The sequence below is a fragment of the Lissotriton helveticus genome, chromosome 5_1 (assembly GCF_964261635.1).
Source record: "Lissotriton helveticus chromosome 5_1, aLisHel1.1, whole genome shotgun sequence".
NCBI lineage: Eukaryota > Metazoa > Chordata > Amphibia > Caudata > Salamandridae > Lissotriton > Lissotriton helveticus.
This window is the reverse complement of record NC_136065.1, coordinates 261,596,237-261,623,117: the sequence shown is the minus strand read 5'-3', so window position 1 is coordinate 261,623,117 and position 26,881 is coordinate 261,596,237. Positions and strand designations below refer to the sequence as shown.

The window sequence follows — 26,881 nt, the reverse complement described above, 5'->3', positions numbered from 1 at the left end:
CCGCAATAGTTATATCAAATGCCGTAAATGAAACTTGTTAGGACAGAGGCTTAAGAGAAACAAAAACACAATCCCTTTGTGCAAAGAATTAACTAATATATTGCAGTGTGTGCTTTTTAAGATCACCAGTTAAAGTACAAACGTTACCTTCTGACTCGATTTTATAATACTACTTTGAGAGTTCTTTTGCCTCTCAGCCTATTTATGGCACTGTGGTCCAAGATATTTCGTTGTAAGATCTTCTTTGGGCAGGTTTTGGCAACACGTACTGCTGAATAACACGTGCTTCTCTGACACAAAAGCCACTTTGACTTTACCAGTGCTTGTTTGAAATAAATTGCTCAAGAATTTCCTTACTTTACGATCTGCTAGGTACATTTTGGCTTGTTTTCTTAGTGTTCCTGTAGTGATATGGCCGGGGAGTCATAAGGCATCTGAGACGGTTTTCTTGCCCTGTTGGGCGAGCGACGGAACTAAACTGACAGCAGGCTGATGCTTGTCTTGGAAATCATGCAAGGTGACATCCGCATCTCCTGGCAACTACAGCCCTCTCTCCTCACTGCTGCTTTTCACAACCCTTCCCTCCTCCCCACGCTCGCTGCTTATCAGCACAGACAAGACGCACACCTCGCGCTCATTCCAATACACACCCACCCTCCATTACCAGCATCGTTCCCTGCTGACTGGCCACACGCATCAGTCCCTGGTGTTTCCTGGAATTTGCACAGATTGTTACCCAGCTGCGGCATGTGTACTGTTCAGTCCTTAGTTTATTATAAATAAATACATGCAGTTTTTCTAGGGTGCCAGTTAAGCCAGAATTACATAATACCAAGGCTGCCTTAACGGTGATTCCACCAGGAGCCTCTTTTTTTCCTCCACTCTACATTTCAAATCTCAGTTTTGAAGGTTCTTTTTCACCCCTAATATCTCCATTATGCCATTGCCTGTAGTTGTTTATAGCATTAGTAAAGTTACATGTTTAGTTTTGTCCTTTTTTACATGTAAAAACTTTTACCATTAAAAATTAAAAACAACATTAGGTCACTATCCTTTATTTATAACATTTTAAACAAAATTGTGAGTTTGCACATCAATACATGTAAAAAAGGACAAAACTAAACATGTAACTTTACTAATGCTATAAATGTAACATTTGTTAGATTTATAACTATTCACTTTACAAAAAACAAAATGAATACTTTTATAATTTGAAAAAATATAAACAAAAAAAATTTACATTTGCAACACCAAAAGGTCAAACTTTTCTATTGCGAGACCTATTGCATTTTCAATGCTTGTTTGTAGGAGTTAGTGGACTAGTTTAATGGCAAAGTGAACTGTTTTTGACTGATGATTTCCTGATATTTCCAAAAGCATTGTTGGCAGCAAACATAAATTCATGCAGTTTCCCATACCTTTCGAAATGCTCATACATCGTGTCTTTGCAAGTTCAAAACTGGGCTGATATGCAAATGTGGGCTTCTTTTTCTAGCTATCTGGTTCGCTAATGAGGGCCACTTTTGTTTTTGTTCGTGGGCCTATTTTTTTACCCAGTCCGACCCCGACAGCTGGTCTAGGCACTAGTCCACATCTCCTTCCTAAAACTGAGCTTAGATTTGATAGGTTTTCCTTTGCAGGAACATGTGTTTGATAAGGAACACCAAACTTTCGGCGTTTTGTTTGTAGAAAAGACTATGTATAGAACATGGATATGAGAGTGATTTTTCTGGCTTCTATTTTACAGTTTGTTGATGGTCAGGACCACAGTGTGACTTTCACTTCCTGGGCATTAAAAGCACATGAATAATGCTGTTTTCGAAAAGGAAGTATTAACTCGCTCCAGTGAATCCTTCTCGGTGACCCCATACCTCTTGTGCATTCATTTAATGTGCGAGTACTGGCAAAGCGTCCACTCGTTTAATTCTTATGAATATGTGATCAGCTTTGAGGTTGTGCTTTTATTGGGCATTGGGTAAGAACATCGTTCTAGAACGCCTATTCCCAATGAAAACGTGGTGCTCCTGCAGGGCAAAAATTGCATAGGTGAGATAGTTGATATTGATGCCAAGGTTCTTTTGCCAGCGTAGCTTGAGGCACTGTGGAGAACTGTTGCTTGAAGGATGATGGTAGATTTAAAGGCATCCTGGACATTTCTGATCGGTTGGCTGTGCAACAAAGTTTATTGGGATCAAATAAACTTGCTTCCGGGGGTTGGAAAAAAATTATAATCCTTCCATATTATTGTTATTTGGCAATAGCCACTACAAATCAGTTAACTTGGTATAATTTGGGTCGTCAGTGTGCTTCCAAGTCTCAGAATACATAAATGGATACATTGAGGATTGTGTGGCTTTGAGTGTTGAATGCAAAGCCTCAAGTAACCATTGGAAGATAAGCAAAGCTCTATTCTCTACTCTGTAAATCCGATCAGGCTCTGGGCCAACTAGCCAACTAAAGATTTATTGAGCCCTTAGTTCATTATTTTTCAAAAGGATTCCTGCATGTCTTAATGAAGAATTCAACTGCACATAGTGTTACTGATTTTCTGCAAGATTATTGTCAAATATTAGTGTTCAGTTCACATCTTATTTTATGCAAAGTTATTAGGACCGGAATTTCCCCTGCATGAAGTAGAGTCATGTTCCCCTACCCTAAGTGCCAAACTACGTGTTTCTGTTATCTTAGTTTTTGATTCTGACTCTAGCCTCACAATAATCTAATGTGAGTTCAGAGGGCTAAGTTTACCTCTTTACATGAGTGAAGTCTTAGACCTGTCTTGTGACATGGAGGGGCGCACCAAGAGGGCCCACATTGTACAGACAGTGGAAAACTACTGCCTCTGTCATGGGTTTAGAACATAGAGTCATCTATATTTGTGGCAAAACCTTTTCACCTGTGTCACTGGCCCACTCGGGTAAAGTTCTACTTCTATATGCTAACATAATAGTGCTTACATTCCAAGTGTATGTTGTGTGTGTGTATTGTGTGGTGTCTATGAGTGTACCAGAGTAATGGAGACTGTCAACCATTTTGAATACCCTAAGGCTAGCCTTGTGCACAATGTAGAGTTGCGTTACCCTTAAGAGGCTGAGCTAGGGACCATCAGACTTGTTATGTGAGAACCAGTGAACTGAATGAAAAAGAATGTGCGCTCGCACAAGAGTACAAAGGTAGTCTTCACGTGAGCCCAATAACGCAAGCTTTGGTGAGGGACTTCTTGGATTATGGAAGTGTGGGGGGGGACTGGGGTCAACAGTGAGAAATGGCCCTAACCAACTCTAGCACCAAGTTACTAAATTGGATTGTGTACTTTTTCCTATTTGTAGTATTTAGTTTTCTTCTTGAACGTCAAGCGCTTGGTTGGACAATCATTTATTATTCTGATGTGTGTTTGTTGAGAGCTGAGCTCCTGCACCCTCACTGAGAAGCCTGTCACTATTCACCATAACTACTACTGAAAGTCAGGTCCTAAAGGGGTTGTACTTGGCCCAGATTGCAGATCCATAGTTTGACGGATCCGGGTACATCAGAGGCAAACAACTTTAAACCCTTCGGTTGAGGCCCAGTAGTCTCTGTTTGCCTCGTGGCTCTCCAATGGGGTTTGATGATAGCAGTGGTGCACCAAAAGGTAGCATTGAATGACCCTTAATTCGATTGGATGCAGCCGCGGCCCGTGGACGAATTCCGTAGCGCGCACTGCATCGCATTATGCGATGCAAGGCGCGCTACCAAATTCGTTTTATTAATTAAATTGTTTACTTACCTGCAATTATCCATATGCTGGTTTTTAGCACCCTTCACCCCGCCCCTCCCCCTCCCCGCCTCCCTGCCCCACCGTAACTTCCTCCATGGGCCGCGGCTGATTGGATGAGTAAGTCAATCAAGTGCTGTGTGGGTGTATAAAATATCATTTTGATGTTGCAGGAAAGCGTTATCTTGAGAAGTAAGGGAATTGTTTAATCAAGTGTGCATGTTGAAGACAAAAGGTTGGTGGAATACGAATCCTATTGTCACCTAGGATAAAAAGCAATATATTTGGAAACTACGGTGGTCAAAATGTCGTGGACGAGATAGGTGACAAAGAGAAGAAGATGGGTTTTCTGCTAGGTGTGGTGGGATTACTGACAGTGATCAGTTAGAGGGGTTATGTTGCAATGAGAAATATCGCAAGTCACTGCTGTTTACCCATTCCAGGGCTTCTACTCAATAAGCATCTCTAACGTATTGGGAAAGAGTAAGCCAAGATGAAAGAGCAATGAAATGGTACCACAGACATTGTGCAGTCTTAGTCCATAAATCTCACGTTTTACCAACATTAACCTTCCATCAATGTTTCAGCGTTGGCGCAGCTTATAGGTGGTTGTACAGCATCTGCCCAGAAGGAAATCAGCACATGGAGAGCAGTGAGTGGGAGAAGGAAAGAGAGAAAAATAGCTAGATGGCGAGTTTGTGTGTATACTTAATTGTGTGAATGTGTGTGTGACCTGTGTATCCCACAAAATAGTGGTGGAGCTTCCCATTAATTAGTAATGGCAGGGAGTCTCTGAATGAAAGGCCTGGGAGTTGGATTGTAAATATCTTTTCTATTTATACGCATCCTGATAAGCCGTATCTCGCCGTTGCAGTACTTTTTTGTGTCTGCAAGCTGTTTTTCACTGAGCAAATCCTTGGTGTTGTCTCTAGAAACACAACTTTATCAGTGTAGGAACCTTCTCTGTGACAATGTTTTCCACCAATTGTGTTCTTGCAGTTTCTAAGGTTCTCAAATACGCATTTGTTGTGCTTCCCCTATTCAAGGTGCTCCTCGCAGTTTCTCAGCACGAATCCTTGGAATGGTATGGGCTGGATTTGCTATGATCATTGTGGCCTCTTACACTGCCAACCTGGCTGCCTTCCTGGTGTTGGACAGGCCTGAGGAGAGAATCACAGGAATCAATGATCCTAGGGTAATTATACACATCTCTATTTATTAATGTTGCTTCTTCTACAACCCTTGTATATGGTACATTTCTTTTAACCTTTTGTTGTAGGAGAAGGAATCATACAGCATCATCCAATTCTGCTTGTCGGTTGCCCACGTTAATTATTCTGACAGTCAGACTGATGAGATTGTTTTGATCTTATTGGCACAGCATAACTGACCTCACTGCATACTCCTTATCCAAAATGCCCAGACTCCTCCAATATCCTATGATGCTCAATGACCATAGGTTAACATGACAAATCACTTGGTTTAATCCTTTACAACCCTCTTAACATCAAGTCCATCACCAAGAATGTTAAATATCATCTGTGACTAGTCAAAGGTATCAAACTTTTATTAACAGAACAAGATCTAATAAAGTAACAGAAGCAGTCATACTGTCCAGATTGGACTATGAAAATATAGTCTATCTGGTATTTCAAAAATACATCTTGTGCTGCTCAAAGCCTCCTCGTATGCAGCTGTTTGTCTAATCTCACGTATTGAACATTTTGAGGACATTACTCCTGTCCTTATTGTACACAAACCCATTCAGGCTGACTGCCTCACCAAGAAATGAAGGATGCCTGGTGGCTCTCAACAGCTCTGCAGCTCTCGAGCTCTAACTTTGTTAATTGCCTGCGCTCAACATAAAAAAAACACCCTAAATCAATCCATTTCTGGATGTTGTCCAAAGATCTGGAACACACTCCTCTCGAATATTATTACGATCTCCTCTCTGCCTGCCTTCTAACATGCACAAAAACAATGAATTCTCAATCTGTACTTCCCACCTTTCACTGCATATATTGTCTCTTAATGATGACGTCACTGATGTATTTACTACCGATTATATTTGGTCTTTCTGCATCATCACTGAATTCATATACCATGGAACATTTATGGTAGTTGTGTGATATACTTTCAGTGGCCTGGTGATTTTAATGATTTAGTTACATTTATTTTATTTGATGTTTCTGCATTGTCACTGCTAAAAACTATGTAAAGTGCTGTGATGCTCTTGCGTCTTGTAAATGCTTTGCAAAATTGCTAATAAATAAATAAGCATATGAGATGCCCATATGACTGGAGCCCTTTCTACTGGGTAGAATACAATGAGGACCCCTGAACTGGTATGGTACCGACTGCATTACAGATGTCCCCTTTAGGTTCTAGTCTATCTCTTGGCCAGAAAAACTTAATATAAGATTTTGGTGAGGATTGACATACTGTAAGGATATGTGGGAGCCATGGCCCTGTAGGAATAGTCATTGGGAACCACGTAGTCAGAGTCTTTGGGACTAAGGAACGACTTAGAAAGTCATTGACTGTGAACTTTTCTGGAGAACTTCATCGCAGTGGACAATTAATTCTCATGGACTGCTGTATATAAATGTGTTTTGTGCTGGGCCCTCCCTAGCAGTGGAACATGCAGAAGAGTCCCAGATGTCAGGCAGGTTGCAGGACATGGCATTTGCTGAAATAATTTAGGCTCAGTGTTTGAGGATGGCACTTGATAAAGAAGGCATTCGGTGGTTTCTTTGGTCGCAGCCCTGAGGGAACGCAGGTGCCTAACTTAATGTGCTACCTAGGATTTCTGACGTCCTACAAGGACAAGTCAGGCTACCATGGCCTCTACAGTGGTCACTGTTAATGCGGTGTGCTGTAAGTGAAAGTGATTTTTTGTTTTGGTCTTTCAGGCATGCTTACTCCCAAATCTAACTCTCATCAGTGAAGAAAGGACAAAAAAACTCCATCTGCTACGATTAAGACCCACACAACATTGACACTAGAACATCTACTGGGATCACTAAATTACGTTGCAGAATAACTAAACATTACTAAATCAATATGGTATGAGGCAGACCTGTAGAGCTTCAGGGTGAGCTAGCTCGTCTACAGATAGGTTTCCCTCCTCACGGATTTTTTCACATCGTGGAAAACGCATTAATGACAGTTCATTCTAAGCTGACTGGGATATCCAAGGATCGCGAAAGGGAGAGGAGCTTTCAAAAACAACCATCCAGAATCACTGAATGCACCTTTACCTTCACACATGTTCTACTGAAGTGAGTGGGGAACACTTATTTAACTAGCCCCTGCATAGTTATGCATAGGTATGGCAACATTGATAGATGAGTCCACAGCTGCTAGGACAAGCTAATTAAGTTCATAGTGTACTTCTAACTATTAACAAAATAGAGAGGAGAAATCCATCATCATAACTCTGAATTACTGCAACTTTCAGTGTGGCTCCTGAGTATTTAGGCCCTAATTACGACAGGCTTGCAAACTGAACGGCTTCCCTGGTGCAAATTGTGCACCCGATAAGTACTGATCTTGTTAGATTTTTCATTTACCTGCTGCATACTTTTCACCCATTCTGCTAAGTACTCTTCGGAATTAGGGGTAACGTGCTCATTAGCAAATGTTTCCAAGTTCAAGGTGCACAAAACGTGCATATCCATTATTTGCTCAGCACATTTTGCACCAGGTTTTACCTGGCAATAACAGGTGCGCAAAAACAACTATTGTGTGCAATTTGTGTGTAGGGTTTAGTATCAAATTGGATGTTTCCTGTGTTCCTGCGCTTACAGGAAAGACGCGTTTCGGCAGTGCCTGGGGCAACCTGATCCAATAAGCAGGTTTATTTCCCCTGATTCGAGTGCAGGCTTTCATTCTCCTATCAGAGTTTCTACCAATTTATGTATATATATGTTGCTGTAATACTTTATTCGATATTATCATATCATAAAAGTACATACATTCAAATTAAAAAGGTATATATGATAAAACGTCCCATTCATAAGATAAAAGGCAGTAAGAGTACTATTTACACTTTAAAAACAATCTGATGGCAGTACTAAAGTGCAACAACAGCAGGGTACATATGGGGTTTCAGTGCATGCAGGATCTATACTTTAATGGTGTTTAGCAACCTGGTGCGAGTAAGCCAGGCGCTTGCTAGATATTTTGCAACTCCGCATACAACAAAAAAAGATGTTGTGTCAGTTGAGAGGATGCGGAGGGTGACCCTGAAATCTCTGACCCCCAACTCCCTGCATACTGGTTTCAACCATCTCGATCTCGCCCTCTTGTATGCTTTGCAACCAAACAGAAAGTGTGGTAAGGATTCCGTCTTGCATGGACAGCTTGGGCAAGTACCATATGAGACCCGTGATCCCTTCCATCCCTCAGTAAATTTATTAAGGGGTAGTGTCCCATACCTCATTTTTAGAAAAATCGATCTGCCTTTTGGTATTTGGATGAGGTCTAGAAATGGTTTAAACCTTCTGCTGGGCTTGTGTTAAAAAAATTGTGGGGTTAATGCTCCCCATGTTGTACTCTTCTGTTCCTCTGTATGTACCCACTCCCAATAGATTTTCTTGACAACTTGCCTTGGGGGAGGGGAGTGTGAGGTCCAGAGTCGACCAATCCCAGCTTTATAACCATTTGCTTCAATTTGTTTAGCCACTGTATTTTATTTGTACTATTCAAGGTGATCAATTCATCCATCACCAGTGCATAGTTTGCTAGCTCGGGGGTCCTCCTCAGGCGCACCCAGAACAGCAAAGGGGCGAAGGCAGACTATATCTAAAATAGAGCGTTTGCCCATATCATGGAAAAGGGGCTTCAGCGGGGTTGAGATAGGGAGGGAAACAAGATCCCTTATGAACTTGTTTTCAGCTCTGACCAGATCAACTACGTTTTCACAGCCCCACAGTTCAGACCCATAAACTGCGGAGGGCATATATGTATTTTGATACACTAGCGCTATCGGTAGCACTGCTTACTGAGCACCACCAGTGACCAGGCAGCACGCTAGCTCTTTTGATATATATATATATATATATATATATATATATATATATATATATATATATATATATATATATATATATATATATATATATATATATATATATATATATATATATATATATATATATCACACCTCCTTCAAAGAAGAATCGCTGCCAGTCCAGAATGATTGGATTTTATAGCGTGATTTACATGGACATGGCTGGATGTGTTTTAGCAGTTCGCCTTTTTTAACAGATAAACATCATACCCTTCTACCCACAGATATAAAGTGACATGCAAAAACATAAAAGAAATACTTTGATTTACAAACAGGTCTGTTTTTCCTTATCAAATTTCATAATATCATTCAAAACGTTCATATACAGTTCTATTTTGGAGTTTTGAGAGGTCAGATTGACTTTTTCCTCTTCAATCTGAGTAACAGTAGGGAAAGTGTTGGACTTTGAAAGGGTCAGATTTACTATTCCCACTGCAACCTGCAGGACAGTAGGGAAAGTGTTAGACTTTGGAGTGGTCAAATGTATTATTCACAATCCAAACTTAACAAAATTGGGGAAGGATTTGCACTTTGGAGGGCACAGGTTTTCTATACTCACTCCAACCTATGGAACAGTAGAGAAAGTATTGAGCTTTGATGGAGTCAGATTTACTATTCCCATTCCATCCTCAGCAATGGTAGGGAAATTGTAGGTCTGCAGAGAGACAAATGTACTGCTCCCACTTCAAACTTACAAATGGGGAAATGGATGCATCAGACTTACTGTTTCCAGTCCAACCTAATCAACAGTAGGGAAAGGGTTGGACTTTTGTAGGGGTCACTCTTAATATTCCGACTCCAAACCGAGCAACAAGCTATGTGATTGTTTCATAGAAGTGGATTTTCTGTTTTGCCAATACTCAAATTTAAGAAGTTGTGATTCATCAACTGTTGCACTGCAACCAGAATGCCCTTCAGCCTGATTGCAGATTTCAAGGGCAAATGACTTACCATGATGATGATGATCTGAGTATCATCAGTGTAAGATAGTGCTTTAAAACCGAAAGACTTGATGACCTAGAGCAGACATAGATGTTGAAGAGAATAGATGAGATGAAGATGAGTAATGACAACAGTTGATCCAGGTGAAACAGAAATTAGTTAAAGAGTGTACCCTGGATCCCAGTCATAGAAATACAGTTAGCCAAGCTGTATCAAATGTTGCAGAGAAAGATCAATGCTTATCATCCTGATACTAAAAGATTCCTTCCATTGCCAGGAGAAGTGTGAATTCAGTCCTACAACCAGGAGAAAAATCCCAACTGCCATTGGCCGAAAATGTTGGATTCTCCCAAACATTTTCCAAGCTGAGCTGCCATAGCCTTTTCCAGGACTTTAGTAAGCGCTGGCAGTAATTTCATTAGACAGTATTTGTAAGGGTCTTCTGGATTCATATTTGCTTTTTTTTTAAAAGGGGACCCAATTTCCCAGTATTCCTGTACAATGACTTTGGCTAGAATGGAAATGAAACAGTTTAGTCACAGAGCTCCACAGTTCTGCTGCCAATTTACATTCCACCTCCACAGGCCAGGGCTTGGTTTTGGTAAAAGTGTCAAAGGTTTCACTCTGCTGTAGTAGCTGGAATTCCTTCCATAATGAGCCGTTCCCGGACCACCAGGTCATAATTGTTCTCGGGGTATTACATGAGTTGGTTAGACTTAATACTATCAAAAGTAGATTCAACTTGCGTGATGAATTATGAAGTAACACCATGCAAAAAGCCTTGTGTTTGAAGTCTGTTATTTTCGAGACAGTTAAGTTTTAATCAGAAATAAGTTAAACCAAGCTAAGAGTGTATCCTGGATCCCAGTCATAGAAATACAGTTGCACTTGGGAGCTGGTGAAGTTATAATTACCAACCAAACTACATATGCCCTATTCAGAAATGCAATTTTTTGAAGAGGTGAAGATCTGGGAAGATTATCATGTTTAATTCAGAAGCTGGTAACCCCTAAAAAAGAAAACCTCTGGGGTTTGTGTAAATCCGACAGCATTTCCTGCATGTGGTGAACTTTAGGTGAATGGGCACAGCAGGGTTTGCCTTTGCTGTGCCTTTGGTGAGGTACTGGTGCACCTACTGCATGCCCGCTGTGCGAACACACAGTTAAATCCCTCATGTACATCCCATTGCCCTGATAATGCTCAGTTTGTCTACAAGAAACCGGTGTGCTGACCTACAACTAACAGCCGTGATTTTTTGTCTATTTAGTACAATCAGATATACACATCCTCTTTTTCTGTAAATTCTATTCAATTCCTAGACAAAGATGGATTGTTCCCTTACTGAAGACCATGGAAATAAATCGCTGTCGCCCTGCTTTTTTAGCTGCACAGAGACTTTATAATATTTTAACTGTTGTATCTATTTCCTCGTTTAAAAAAAATGTTTTTAAATCCCGGAAATCAATTATATCCTGAATTGTTATCAACTGACTTTGGTACACTGCATGAATTTGATATGTACTGTTTTTAAATTGTGATTTTATCTGAACTTTTATGGTTGTTTTGTTCTAATAACCGAATAAAGTAAGAATTGAATTGAATAGTACCTACAAAGCAACATTGTAAGCACTGCTTGTGTGGGCCTTCAATTGACATAATCGTTGCACAAAAACTGCTAATCAATGGAACAGCTGAAGAACTGGTAAGGAAAACTAGTGGCTTTAGGTGTTTTATCTGAATCTGGGCCTTACTCCCTCCAACAACGCTGCACCAGGAACTCAGACCTCCTGCATGGGCCTGTGAGGATTGAAAAGCATTCTGAACTTTTTTGTGCCAACAAAGGCAAAGTTCCTATGCTGCATGTTACTTGCAAAGCATTCTGAACTGCTTGTGCCAGCCAGGCCAGAGGGCCTACGCTGAATGAGTATTATGAGCATTCAGATGATGTTCCCATATACTTTGCTAAATCTGGCACACTAAAGGACAGAGCTGTTGAGACCTATCATAATTTTATTGAGCTATTAAAATGTTATCTAATTTAAATAAAAATAATTATAAAACTAATGATAGAAAATTCAGTTTATTGCCTGTTATTCAACGGTTGGATGTGGCTGTGTTCTTAAACCAGCATCACCCTAAAATTAAGCCTCACTGCTTGCCCTCGCTACCTTTTGTGAGTCAAATCCCAAAATGTTTTTTGCATGCCAGTGATCTGTGCATTCGTTCCTAGGTAGGCCCTGGTGTCCACAAATAGCAAGCAAAACGTGGCACCTGTTCTGGCCAGTATCTCTGAGTCCCCCCAGGAACTGGAGAATTAGAATGATATGAGGTCTGGATGCTTCTAAGGGTACCACTATAGTGCAAGCAGAATAGTGAGTGCTTTCAGTTTGTTGGCCATATTTCGTAAATAAATCAGTTGCTGCCTCCACCTCACATCATGAGAACGCTTTATTCTCAGACACGGAAAATAGGACACCTGATGGAGAGGAGAACAGTTTAAGGTAAAGTTGTTCTCAATATCCTTATGTGGGCAAAACAACCATAACATAGTATTTGCAGTGTTGTTTGACAGACCCTCTGAGAAACAAATTCTCTGACACAGTTTAATATGTTCTGGAGACCAGAGGTGGTTTTTGAGACAAGGAGATTGTTGTTGGCAAACAAAAGCATTGCCACCTTGGTCACACCCAGAGCTGGAGCATCGCATATACAGAATTTGACATACTCGTCCACTTCATTGATGTAGAGTGAAAATAGTAGAGGATCTAGGGAACACACTTGTTGGACCTCCCTTAGCACTGGAAATGGTCTAGCGGTCTCACCAGTAGGGCCCCATTGAATCTTTGCAAAATTCCCTTTATGCAGACTAATTAGTAGATATGAAATTCCAGATGGAATATCAAGGTCACATCAAGAAGCCCACAATTAATGGAGGGAGCATTGTTGAAAGATCAGAGTAGATATACAAATATCCGAGAATAGCGGTTGCTTTTACAGCACCACAGCCTTAGTCAACAGGAGAGAGTCTGAATGCTTGTTCTGCTAGGCTAAATGTCTTCCTAAAGCGGGCCTGGCGGTTGAATAGAATCTTGCCCGCCTTGGACCAGCTCTCAATCCTTGAAAGATGTACACTTAAACATCCTTTTTGAATATTATCAAGCAAGCTATTAGGGCGGTCGTTAGCAGGATCTTGCCTGTTGTCTTTCTTAAAGATGGGCACAGTCACAGCTTCCAGCCATGATGCAGGGATGGAGGCTTCTTTAGAATTGGATTACTGTGTGGTTAATGGGTCCGATTTGTAGAGGCTGTGATCAGGTCATGGCCTAGGGACTTTCCAACCTTTTGCTTGTTTTTAGCTGCCATCACTTCTTTTAGTGAAATGGGGCTCGGGTCATGAGATACAACTTGATTGCATCTTTAAACAAGTGATCAATTGACGGGACTGTCAGAAAATATAACTCGGAGATGAGATGACTCAGAGATGACTCTGGTAGGTAGTTTTATTATTGTGTCCTTAGACTATGGTCTTCCAAAAGGTTTGTTTATCCTTTTTCCTTACAGCAGCAACTATGTACATTTTAATTAGCTTTTTACCCCTTTAACATTTCTTAACTCCAATCAAAGATTTGTAATGATGTCTTGCACCTATTATCTCTTCTTGACATTAAAGATGTCGTTGCCAGTTTTCAGGCTTTGTGACAGCATTGCTTGTATTGGTGGAAGGATTTTGTTCCTGCCAAGAGTTGGCCTAAATAGTAATGGCGTCATGAATTGTGCAAGGCTGTTTTATTCATTCGTTATTCGGTCATGGTCTATTCTGGAGGGGGCACTTCCTTCCTGGACAAGACATCTTGTAAAGCGGTTAATATCAAATATAAATCATTAGAAGATATTGCTTTGTGCCACTTTAACCTACAACGCAGATGCACAGCCTGAAGGCCATTCCAGTCGATGGGCGTGAGGGTGGAGTGAGAATGACTTTGAAGATGAAAGAAAGCACCAGTAGTATGGCTGCTTTCTGGCCGTGTTCCAATGTGCATATCACACATTCTGTCTTAGTGGCACATTTCCAAAATGACATAATCTCATACGGCTGTTGAAGGTTGGTCGTCTGGGTGTGTCTGATCTGAATCTTCCATCACAGGCAGGAAGGCTGTGTGATAGAGTCATCAGAGCAAGCTGGCACCCTCCTGCTGTAAGATGACTCAGGTCACTTTCTTTTAAAGGCGAAATTCCCCATGCCTTATCTTCATCCTCAGTCGCATTACAGCAATCTTTATGTGGTTAAAGGAAGTGTTGAAATCCCTGGTAATGATTAACTTTGAGTTACAGCAAGATCTCAGTTCTGAGATGCAAGAATTTGGTGCCTGTTTGAGGGACAACAGCACGTGTGTGGTTTCTCCTGTGGGCCCCTTCTGCAATATACATTAAAAATTTAGATTTGTAGGTCAGAGAAGGTTTTGGACATTAGGATGATTACAACTAATAACCTTAACCAGGTTATGGGGATCCAAATAGAAAGTCTCTCGTTGGGTTTTTTTACAGCAGGAACATCACAGCAAAATTAACCAGATATATGCAGGGGTTTTAGAGCCTATGTTTCCTGAAATACACATAACTGATGGTTGAAGTAATGCCGTCCAGGTTGTGCACCAAACAAAATGCCATTTTCCAGGAGAGTAGTTCGGGACCAGAGGAATTGTGCACTTTAAATGAGGGCAGTGGTTGATTAATATGTGAAGGTGCTGTCAATGCTGAGTTGCTTGACATTGTGTTAGGGACCCTGCAGCGTTTTGCTTAGAAGACTGCTGTACCCAGTCGCCCTTGAGAAGTTCATTAATGTTCTGCTATTAAGAAGATATATCTTATTTTCATGTAGGGGAAGTGTGGAGCTATTAAGGGCACATGGCTCTTGGCCTAGGTATAAAATGTAGGCAATTGAACTGGCATGCCATCTAATGCACTGTTGTGTTTGCAGGGAGAATGATTGCGGAATCCGAGGATAGTTGGTACTTTTCAAGTGGAACATTTGTTACCATTATTCCCAAGATGCTCAGTAATTACTCTTGGGCCCATAGAGCAACGCATAGGAGATTGGACACCACGTCCACCCTCATGGTTTCATTGTGGTGCATACCCAGTGCATTTAGAAATGTAATTGACAAGATATATCTACATACCAGCTTGTGAAAACCCTCAAAGTATGGAAGATTGCATCTGTTCAAAATATCACGAGAACCCTCAGAGATGAAGGTGAAGGCAGTGCTTAATTTGAGCCGGTGGTTGCTGGTGGGGCCCACTGGCACTCATTTTTGGGGACAAGAATTTGGTTTCCTCATTGGAGGGCTAGCACGGGAAAAACACACCAAGTAGGAAGAATGAGGAAGATAACTATAGAAAATCCTCCACAAAGGGAGAAACCAAGAACCTGCAGGTAAGAAATAACGAGACATGTATTTTCTGGCAGTGGAATAAAGAGGCTGAGGTGGATCCAACACTATGCAGCATTAGTATTTAGCACGTCCATGTTTAATAGCATCAGCCGCAGGCTTCTGAGCAGAGCTTTGGGAATCGGCACTCATTCTATAACAAATTAAGCGCTGGAGGGTCATGTACATTTTATTAGGTCTCGCCTGTCGATGCGCATGCGCATCGAGCTTGCGAGCCTATTGCGGCTTATACAAGCTTTAACTAAGAAGCAAGGAATCGTGGCGATTCCTTGCAGTGCCCGTGACTTTTAAGCTCAATGCGCATGTGCATTGAGCTTAAAAGCGCGTGCACAGCCGCCCGCATTCCTCCGACACCTTTGAAGTGAAGCTTAGCTTCACTTCAAAGGCCCGGCTTCTTCACACCCACATGCCGCTCTGCCCCGCTCAGCCCCCTCCCCTGAGTCATCCTGCCTGCCCAGACTTCTCCTCCCCCCTAATTACATCCCGCTTTCACTTGTTTGTATTTACATCATGTTGATTTATGTGCAACATAAGTTTTATCACATTACTCGAGGCTTCGTGACGCTAAATGCGCTGACCAGCATTGCAATATTAGACCTTTCTTTTCTTTTTAGCTCCGGCCGACATATGCTGCGTGTTTTTTACAGCTACTTTACACGGCAGGGATGCACCTTCTTGTCGATGGCCCTCGGTCTGCCAACAGTTTGCCTCTTGCTTTGTTCGTACCGCACAAGTGGAAGGTTCAGTCTGATGAGTTTTTGCCCACTTGGCACAGCCACGAGTAGAGTCTTTCTTATCGACGGCGCCACCATTTACAACTCATCAATAGCGCCTCAAGCTGCTCACTCTCCTTCTCCCCCACCCCCCACCCCATCCGACTTGTTTTTCTTTTAACTGTACCCCAACCGAAACGGACTCAGAAGGATGAAAGGCTTTTGCATGCGACTACCCAACTCATGCGAGCACCCCCCCAGTTCTTCCTGCGCCCCGCCGATTACCACCCCCCCCCCCCCCGCATTCCTTCTTTTCCATTGAACCACGCAGCCCGGGACACAATCCCCCTGCACCCATCCCCCTTTAGCCTCCTCCCGAGCCATGCGATCCTCCCCACGTCCCTCACTCATCCAAATTTGAACCCAACCCCGCTTACTGAAACTTCAGCTTCTCTCCCCACTCTCCACCACAAGCCCCTGCTAGCACATCGATCACGGGGGTGAAATATTCAGTTCACACTATTTATTTTGCTGATATCTTCGTTTTCTTAGGTGCAAACCGCGTGCGCATTATAAACACTTTTTATTTGTCCTCTCTTTTGTGTGTTCTGTTACATTATATCTTTCCTTCCACTGTTATCTCCCTCGACTTACATGCGAAGCAAGCGCCCGTCACAAACAGGCTGTCTAGTCTCTCTTTAGTTTGCTGGCGCCATTCAATTCACACTATTTGTTTTTCTGCCATCTCCTTCTACTTACATGCAAAGCGAGTGCGTACTTCAAACACTTTGTATGGCCTCTGTTTAGTCTGCTGTCTACATTAAAATCACACTTGAATTTTAGGTTACCTTCATTTGCTAGTATACACATCGGGCGTGTATTACAAACAGTTGTATATTATATGTAGCTTTTGCAAGCACAAGTGATGTTGTTTACCTATATCTTAATGTCGATTAGAGCTGCTTATCATTAAAATATATAAAACCATTGATAGTATAAGGCATTTATTTTTTATATTTTTCTATGAATCGTCATGTGTAATATAAAACAAACTGATGTGTATAAACACATGCGCTCAGTGTTACAGTAGCGGACCATATTAATGCGATCTTCCTTGGTCTAATTTTTGCTGAGGCGGTTAAATAGGGTACTCTGTGGCAAAGGACCTTTGTTTTATATATCTTCCGCTTTTATTGTATCAGCATGGGGTCTGGCTTGTTAAAAGAACCATAACAAGAGCTGAGCCATACAAAGATGTTGCGCGTAAATTGGGGAACACTTGTCATTTAAACATACGAGAAAGATCATTCAAAATTAAAAAAGTTATTTATTTTTTAGCATTAGAATTTTATTTTGATGGACATTTATTGAAAGAAATTGTTTCAAATATGAAGCCTTCAAGAAAACCCCTGTACTCTAAAAACATTGCCACGCAACGCCACTCACCCACGCAACGCCACTCACCCACGCAACGCCACTCACCCACGCAACGCCACTCACCCACGCAACGCCACTCACCCACGCAACGCCACTCACCCACGCAACTCCACTCACCCACGCAACGCCACTCACTCACGCAACGCCACTCACCCACGCAACGCCACTCACCCACGCAACGCCACTCACCCACGCAACGCCACTCACCCACGCAACGCCACTCAGCCACGCAACGCTACTCAGCCACGCAACGCCACTCAGCCACGCAACGCCACTCAGCCACGCAACGCCACTCAGCCACACAACGCCACTCAGCCACGCAACGCCACTCAGCCACGCAACGCCACTCAGCCACGCAACGCCACTCAGCCACGCAACGCCACTCAGCCACGCAACGCCACTCAGCCACGCAACGCCACTCAGCCACTCAGCCACGCAACGCCACTCAGCCACGCAACGCCACTCAGCCACGCAACGCCACTCATCCATTTGCAAAACGAAAAATGTCAAACTCTTCTATTGCGAGACCTATTGCATTTTCAATGCTTGTTAACTTTAATGGGCTTCCACTGTTCTATGATAAGGAGGATGTGATTACCAGTTTCTGAAAATAGCCTAACATGGGAATAAAAAATCGCATTGGCATTAAGGTCCCTAGATTGACCTAAAGGAACACAGTTGTTGTTGTTGCCATGTGGTGCCTTGTGGGTGGCCTTATACCTCGGGGTATTGTGTAGAAAGGCTATGTAGAATAGGAAAGGTAATGGAGCCAAATGATCCCCCTCCTTGATCAATGTGCTGGTTGTGGGGCCAGTGATGTAGTAGATGTGACTACATTCTGACTGACGTACAGATCGGATAATAGCCACTGACTGGTATCCAGGCTGTCAGGTTTGGTTGTTCCACGGATTTGGGACCAGTTTTTCTCCATTCTTTAGTCTGGGCAACTTTCTAAGTTTTTTGTTGTAGACCAACTCAAAGACACTATCCAAGCCTTTATCTTAAAAACCTGGTGTTGTAGGGCTATAGGACATAGTAGCACTAGGGGTCGTTATGGCAGGATGAACGGTTCGAGTGTGATGGCTCCATTAGTACTATGAATGGCAGGTGCAGTAGAAGTAATTGGACCATTGCTGTCATATTTCCCAACGATAATTAGTTTCCATAGTCCTGTTCAAGGTGTGAGATTTCCTTACTTTTGATGTAAAGCAAGTGATGAGAAGCAGGTAAGTATGGGATGCGAAATGGGAATGTTTTTGTTCTCCGGAAAGGTGTTGAGATTCATGGGACGACTTACGGAAGTAATGGGGGATGGAATCAGTTACCTAATTGAGAAAGACCTAGGGACACAGGATGCTATCATGGAGACTGGTATTCCAGTAGAGATGTAAATATTCACCATCGATGTATATTGTTATCCAATCTAGCTGTCAACATCTTTCTTTGCCACAGTTCAATAGGATGGTTGCCCGGCTGGAGGGGCATGCTTGTCTGGGTTTGATGACCCAAGCAGTTTTAGTTGGAACCTGAATGTGGATAAAATATGTTAAGGGTCTGAGAAGACAGGTCCTTTTTGGTTAATCTTCCTTTTTATAGTGTATGGAGGAAGAAGAAGTCGGCCGTATTGAGGGATGGGGATCCAGTAAGCTAACTTTTTCTTGGAAATTTCTGTAGGGAGACTAAAGCTCGTTGTGCTTTTATAGTGGCGAGGAAGACCAGACCTCAGAGTAAGGAAGGTTACCAATAAGTAACCGGGGCAGTAGCTTGATATTCATCACCTGCCAGTGGGCTTATTCTACATCTTCTAAACATACATCCTTCCAGCAGCATTAGAGATCCCAACCTTTGTTTTTCTGATTCGTGACTGTGGATCTCTTCTTCCCCATTTCCGCCAACTCCTTCTTTTTTTTGCTCTTTGATGCTCTAACTTTTTACTATCTTTCTATGCCAGGACCAGGCTGACTTCTTATTTTTGAATAACACTGAGTAATGCAGGTGTGCAGTGGTGCTGAATTCCCTTTTAATGTGACTGATATTGCCCACACATGAATAAATCACTGCAATTAGCTACTCTTTCAGCTTGCTGTTCTTGTCTTTAGATCCACATACTGGTCCACATTGTAAATATTGTATGTTCAAAATCATAATAGAATATGTGTGAGACATCTGAGTAGAAAACCTGTCAGTGAAATTATGCAAGTTTCGAGACTTTTGTGTGACATTATGATGTCAGCACATCAGCACGTGTATTTCGCTTTTTCAGATAGAGGCTGAGTTAACTCCCGGAATTGGTACTGACAGATGTGTTCTTTCTAGTGTTAACTTCATGTCTACTTTACAGTGCTGCTTCTGAGCACCCTCATTGTGAGGATGAGCAAGTGTTTGTTGCCCCATTTCTATAAGTAAAACCTCTCAGCTGGTGTTGAGTTACTTTGACTGTGAAAATGTGATTTGTACTGATGGCGATTTAATTACACTAGATCCACTCATTGCATATCCCTAGACTCTACATTTATGACACAATCATGCTCCAGGGTATAGCTATCAATGGCACTGCGTTTGGGCAAACTTCCTACCCTGGCCGACGAACCACCTTGGAAGAATATTGAGTTAAAAGTATGCCGTCTTTGTGGCTACGAAAAGGAAGACTTAATTAATCTAATATGCCATTGCAAGAAGCTGCAATTAGAGCGTGTCACTTTTCTAAAGAAAATCTTCCTGGATAGGGGAATACGTTCGTGTAGAACCGCCATCATTAGAGGTTTGGATCCATCTGACCCCCAAATGACTTGTAGAATAATAATGTTTTTGCAAGCTCATGATAAATCACTGAAAGCAGTAGCACCTTAATGAGATCATCTCAATTTGGGACGGAAGTGACAAAACGAGGAGGAGACGAAACAGGTGTGTGCGCAGACTACTTGAGATACATATATCATGTATTGAACAATTGCCATTCATTTTCAGACTCACGGCTTGAAGCTAGATGGATGCCTCTTATAAAGATTGTGAAATATGTAAATACTGATTTATGAATTGTTTTTATACATTTTATGCTGAGTTCACGAAATGAAGGGACATTTTATGTAAATTTGTAATTATTTTAAATTGATGTTTGCAGAACGCTGTACTATGTAAATTCTTACGGTTGTTATTAACTATACAATAAACACATTATCGATATTATCAAAAAACTATCAATAATGCAGTGGGTGCAGTGTCACCAATGCCAAGCGATCTGAGAGGGTGATTGAAACTGATTTTGTCCTTTCTGCCTACCCAGTGGCATGGAATGCATTTCCATTTATTTCCTTGGGGCCCATGGCTTCCTTGCAAGGCTTCTGATCACACTGTGTTGTATTGTCTCACTTAGGCTCAAATCAGGGCCCTAAAATGCCCAGCGATAACGGATTCATTGCTGAACGTTGTGTACATATTCTTTTTGGTTGCAAAATAGGGCAAAAACTGGATCCTGCCATAGGATTTCTTCAAGTGTGTAGCATACTTGAGCAGCGCCGGACTGGGAACCAAAACTGACCATGGCAAAGACCTCGGCCGGCCCCCCTGGGAGCGGCCGAGCTGTTTGCCAGGGTCAGTATTGCGTGATTTTGTTACAGGGCCGATTTTGCAGCTTTGCTGCAAAAACGGCCCTGTAACAAAAACGGCCCCCAGGGGCCCAAAATCGCCCCCCATCCTAGCGGCCCACTGGGGAAACGCCCGGTGCCCGCTACGACCAGTCCGGCACTGTATTTGAACCATTTTACTTCCCTCTTTAGAGTGGTCAGGAGCCAAAACAAATGGAAGTATCAAACTATAATAGTGAAAAGGTTACTGTAATTAGACTCCTGCCGGAGAACCCTGGTTGAATGACCGAATTTCCAAAATGCTACCTCCACTTGACTGTATTGGGTGAAATGTCTATAGAGCTTTCCGAGGCTTTCTGAAAGATCAGGTCGGGTATATTTAATGACCACATTAAATTCCTTTACATTTAATGTACCAGAAGGATATCGTAGTGAATGAAAACTTTACTAGCTTTCATAACAGAAAGTTTCAATTCTATTAAGGACTTGGAGCCGAGGATTATGCTTTCTCTCTTCGCTTAATTATTTTGCAGCAGCCTTGTTTAACATCAACAGACACTACCTTTACCTTTTCATCATCCTGGGTGAAAGGAAGAAGAAAAACATCAGCCAGCAGGAATACAGAAAGTCTAATCATGCCCCTATTTGTCTGCACAACAAAGGTCCAATCCTTACAGCATATTACTCATGCTTGGATACTGCACTTTCTACAAGAAGACAAACACCTTAAGTGAAACTATGCCCTCTTAAATAAGACATTCATTATAGAACTCTTGCCCCAATTACTATTAAATTACTATTAAACACACAAGTACCTTGTAGCATTTGCATCAAAATTAATTGAACATACCAATGGGAAATGTTACTGACTGTCCAAACATATGTTATCAGTCCACTTCCCAGTCTCCAGAACTTTTATGGGGTCCTGATCAACTGATCTCTGGGTGGGATAATCCTCACCCCTGAGTCCTTAAAAGAACTGAAACTTTTTGTTATGAAAGCTAGGAAATCTTTAATTCTATGTCAGGACTGAAGGCGAGGATTCTGCTCATTCAAAACCTATTGACCATCAAGGATGCCATATCTACCACCTGTTTGAAATAGAATTGTTTAAACATTGAATACGAGGACCAATATGAAGGGTTCAGAATTTTCTCCAACTGGGCCCCTAGAGTAAAGGCTTTCGAAGCCATGGTGCCTCTAGCAGAATGTGCTCCGAACTTGGAACTGTCAATACCGGCCTCTTGTATGATACATCTGACTCATCTTGCAATGGTAGGAGAGAACGACTGCATGAAAGGGTTTTGCTTGGGGTCGGAATTCATTGGTCATAATGTCATATGCTTTAATGCATTTCACCACAGATATTTTAGGATGATTGTTAAATGCCGGATAACAAAATAATCTAGATTTACATTTTGTTAATCTAGACATATGAGGCCTGATTCACAAAGGTACACATACACTTTTCTGTACCTTTATGATTGTTTGCTATTCACAAAGGGATTTACAAGTAGTATCTTTACAAGTGCAGAGTCTCTGCACGTAAAAAGACCTATCTTTTTATGTACAGAGACTTCGCACTCATAAAGATGTTACATGGAAATCCCTTTGTAAATAGCAAACAATCATAAACTTACACAAAAGTGTAAGTTTACGTTTGTGAATCAGCCTCAAGGAAAGTATCTCCAGGGTGGAAACCTGTAACTCCAGTGCTTTAAAGTCTGACCCTCTCCTGCAGAATAAGAGGCAAAATACATGGCCAACTTACCTGAAGCTCTTTTTGAGAAAGATATTTGTTGCTTTTCCGTGACAGGAAGAGATTAAGAACATTGTTTACGTCCCAATGGGTTGAGTACAATGATTTGGGAGGCAGAGATAGTCGTATGCCCCTCATCAGTTTCCTTACCAATGGATGACTCCTTGAGTGGAAAATATCCTGACAAAATGGCTCACTGGAAGGCATTCACTGATCTGCATGCTAAATCCTGAAATGCCAAAGAGAACAAAAATGTCAGGATAAGTACAACATCGGACCTCGCGGGATCCACGTCCTTCTCGAGACACCAGCCAAGTCACCTCAACCAGGTGGACCTGTACATCTTTACAAAGAGGTACAATTTCCACAGTCTCATGTCCTCAAGGTGCCTCTAATTCCAGTCTGCCACTGCATTGATTTTCCGGGAAGGTATTCCATGTGCATAAGCCAACATCACATTTCTTCTTTCATGTCCTCTGTCAAGGGAACCTTGTGTAAGTGATGAGCTTTTATGCGTTGAACAGCCCTGTAATGGCAAGGGCCTGGAAATACTGCTTGGATTGACAATTATAGTAGCCTTACCACTCGTGCTATTTGCCTCAAAGAGGTCTGCTCAATTGATAGAGCCTTGTGGAGTTCTTGGCTGATCTTCGCAATCTTTTAGCTCAGTGTGGTTTTTTGGGAATGTATAACAAACCAGAGGAAGGTTTTCCTTTGAGCTGGGGATAGTAGCAATTACTTTGCATTGATGACAAATCCCAGGCCTTCCTAGAGATGCATGTGCATTTGAAAATGTTCTCAAACTTTCTTTTGGCTATTGGTCCAATAATGGGATATTATCCAGGCAGACTATTAGGTGAATGCCTTGGGCTTGCAAAGCTACCATGACTGGGCATAGAACCTTGGTGATGCACTATGATGTGGACAATAGGCAGATGAGGACATGAACTCGTATGGCTGGTAAGCCCACATAAATTGGAGGAATCTGTGGAAAGATGGGAATTGTAAGATAGACATCCTTGAGATTAAAAAAATCATCAAATCTAATGGTCTTAGGTTGTACCTCAGGAGGTGAATTCCTTCCTTCTTGAAGTGGTGATATACCAGCCATTCATTAATGTTATGTTCTCATCCTTATGTTCTTAGTTAGAATATTGTGAAGTAGGATTGGATTACATAATGTTAGAAGGTTATGTATGTCATGTAGAATTCTTTACTTGATCTTGTGGCAGTTGAATTGGAGGTATCTGGAATGTCAGTCATGCTTTATTTGCTCCTCAACTAATAAAGGATTACTCCATAACTATGACGTGTCTTCTTCACAACAATTAAACTCCACCAGGAAAAAATTGCTTACAAAGCCCCTTGGATGAAGTTTAAAAGGGGATATACATCCTTTGTTTAGTAGTTACTTAAGAACTTGAGATACCATGAAAGAATCTTCTTTAGAAATGGAGCCCCCTAAAGCTCTATGTGGAATCCTCATATTGTCTGGAGAACCAAGGCTTCAGATTTAATATTTTCCAAATTGTGGACAAATTGATCCAATTGCCTTACCACTTTTAGTTGGGAAGAAGGGAGAACACTTACCGGAACCAATGCGTTGTGAGTTTCCTCGAGGTCCTCCTCTTCCACCTCTGTAACGATGTCGTCCAAACCTCGGCTGTTCATGCCATTGGCTGCATCAAGAGCTTTGGTCTCTGAGGGGGCAGTTGAAAGTCAGCGGCCGGCTGAGCACCCCCTACCACACCAGCCCAGAGTAAAACCTTAGGGTCAAAAATCCATTTAATTGAAGTCTGGTTTTTTTCCAGGAATGTAAAGGTGGCCACAAACTTGCCCAACTCTTTAACATCAGGGTCTCTGATCAAATCCCCTTGAGCAATGGGCCTTGCTTTGGAGGATGCCTGATCTCCGAGCTTGGAATCCACCTTGATAAGGAGGGATCTTCTGCATTCAGTGGACAATACACAGTTAAGCTTTCCCATAAAAAGATGATTGCCCGCTGTGCCCAACTGGACAAGATTTCTGGAGAAATAGGCTGTGCCCAGGATTTTTGTGAGAGGCCCTGTAATGTAAAACAGTTTATCCTGGCATGACTGCCACGAGCTGTCAATAACTTTCTTGGGGTCTCAGATGTCCTTTCCTAAGAAGGTGTCCATTCTGGTGTCAATCTCTGGTATCAGCGCAACTTTTCTTTCTAGGGAGGGATAGGGGCATTCATCTTGGAGACCCGCTTGCTGCAAGGGTGGTTGTTGGCCTGATAGAGAATTCACTGGGATGAGAGGTTCTGGGTAATGATAGGTTACCTGCATTTGTATGCATTCAATAAAGGCAATGGCAGAGGTGACTGATTGTTGGGTAGATGCATCCACTATGTCACAAAACTCGCCATTAAAGGGAAGGTAGGGTGGACATCCTTCTCCATACAATCTGACTCTATATGGTGTATTGTGGGTTTATGTTCGTATATACAGCCGAAGGCTATGATGGGGAGCTATGGTACTGCCAGTATGGGAGCATACTACTCTTCTATGGACCGCTTGTCAGAGGCGTCTTGCTCCAGGTGCCGCAGGGCCAAGGCTCTTGAAACTGTCACACTGCTCCGATTCAAATGGAGTAATGTGCACCGTTGGAGAAGTGTGTTGCGTGCCTCTATGGTAGAGTTTACTTAGATGTGAGCACCCTCTAGGAACTGAGGCCATCACTGTGTTAAAGCGGACTGCAAAATCAGAAAAGCATCAGCGCCACATGTGGAGCGCTGAGCTGTGTTCCTGCGGCATCACCTGTTGTGGGAGAAAAGGCAATTATGTTAAGGAATCCATATACTTTTGTATTGATAAAACTCCAGAGATAGTGGATCTTGAGCCTGCGGAGCAGTGAATAAAGATGTGCCATGACAACTGAGAAAGGACTATAATTAGACTCTCGGTATCACTATTGGCTGATGTTTTTCTTTGTCCTTTCTCTATAGCTGGTGGGAAAGGTACTTTCCGTTGTTTCTTAAACAAGGCTAATGTAAAAAATAGAGCAAAAAGAGAAAACATGTGTTGTATTAGGCTTAAAATGTAATGATGTCACTTACCTCTGTTGGTATGGGTCATCTTAGAATGTTATGAGAGGAGTATCCCTGGGAGATCCGTTGGAGCTGGGAACTGGAGGGTGAAGCTACTGATCTTGGTTGGTGATGATGGTATTCATTAAAGTTCTTCATCTACTCACCGCAGGTGTCCTGTTATCGTTGGAACTTTGTAATAGAATAATCTTCACCTCCGGTCCTGACATAGAATTCCTGGACTTGTTTCACTGATAACAGATTCCCACTCACAAATAACCAACAATAAACAATAGCCAATGGATTAACCACTAATCTTCGGTTCGGGAACAGCATGCTACATGCCATAAAGAACTTCATCACCTTTTCAGAAGTAGTGAGGGCTATATAATTACAATCACAATACAATACAATACAATGCAATATTTGTACGTGAAAATAATCAGCCATTATATACTGGAGTATTGAAAAGAGGCATCACTGTGATGGTGTAGTAACCAATGTAAAGTTTGTTAAAAATGAAGGATGAAAGCTGTAGTAGCTCACAGCGCCATTTCACACTGCTTCTGCCATGAAAAGAATCACGAACCACTGGAACTGCAGGCAAAATTAATTATTTATTCTTTCTTTCTGGTAATGCCTTTCGAGCAACACATGGTCACTCACTTGAGACGGACACAGTTCTGCACAAGGGTACCAGCCTTTATTAAAGGTATGGACACTCGTCGTTAGAAGGCTGGATCAGCAGCTTTCCAAAACGCCGACGCGTTTCGAGTTTCTTTATCACAGGCTGTCGGAAAAATTGTGCTGTGGTGGGCAGCTCCCTTAATTAATACATAGTCCCACCCTAATGGGCTCAATGAAGATTTGTGGGAGTTGTAGTCCCGGTTATTCCATCAATGTAAAAGGTGCACTTATTTCTGCCAAATGAAGCCCAAAGTGGGCCCCGCTTGTTACGGTGTCTTCAATCCTTCATGCAGACTCTACTATGTGGACGGTGAATCCCCTCCACGTGGTGCCCTTGAGATCCCCGGCAGGTGCTGCCTCGGCGGATGAGCCTCCACCTTCATATTCAAACACATGTAACTCACTTGAGACGCACACAGTTCTGCACAA

The 26,881-nt window shown here is 42.1% G+C and overlaps 1 protein-coding gene across 4 annotated transcripts in view; it reads left to right on the top strand.

The window, feature by feature from the left end:
• The window catches only part of GRIN1 (glutamate ionotropic receptor NMDA type subunit 1), a 778,837-nt gene that overhangs the window by 475,629 nt on the left and 276,327 nt on the right, over window positions 1–26,881 (top strand). For all 4 annotated transcript variants that reach the window (XM_078642154.1, XM_078642156.1, XM_078642155.1 and 1 more), the window contains exon 15: window positions 4,801–4,949. In XM_078642154.1, coding sequence (XP_078498280.1) covers window positions 4,801–4,949 — 149 coding nt within the window. The remainder of the gene's footprint in view (window positions 1–4,800; window positions 4,950–26,881) is intronic.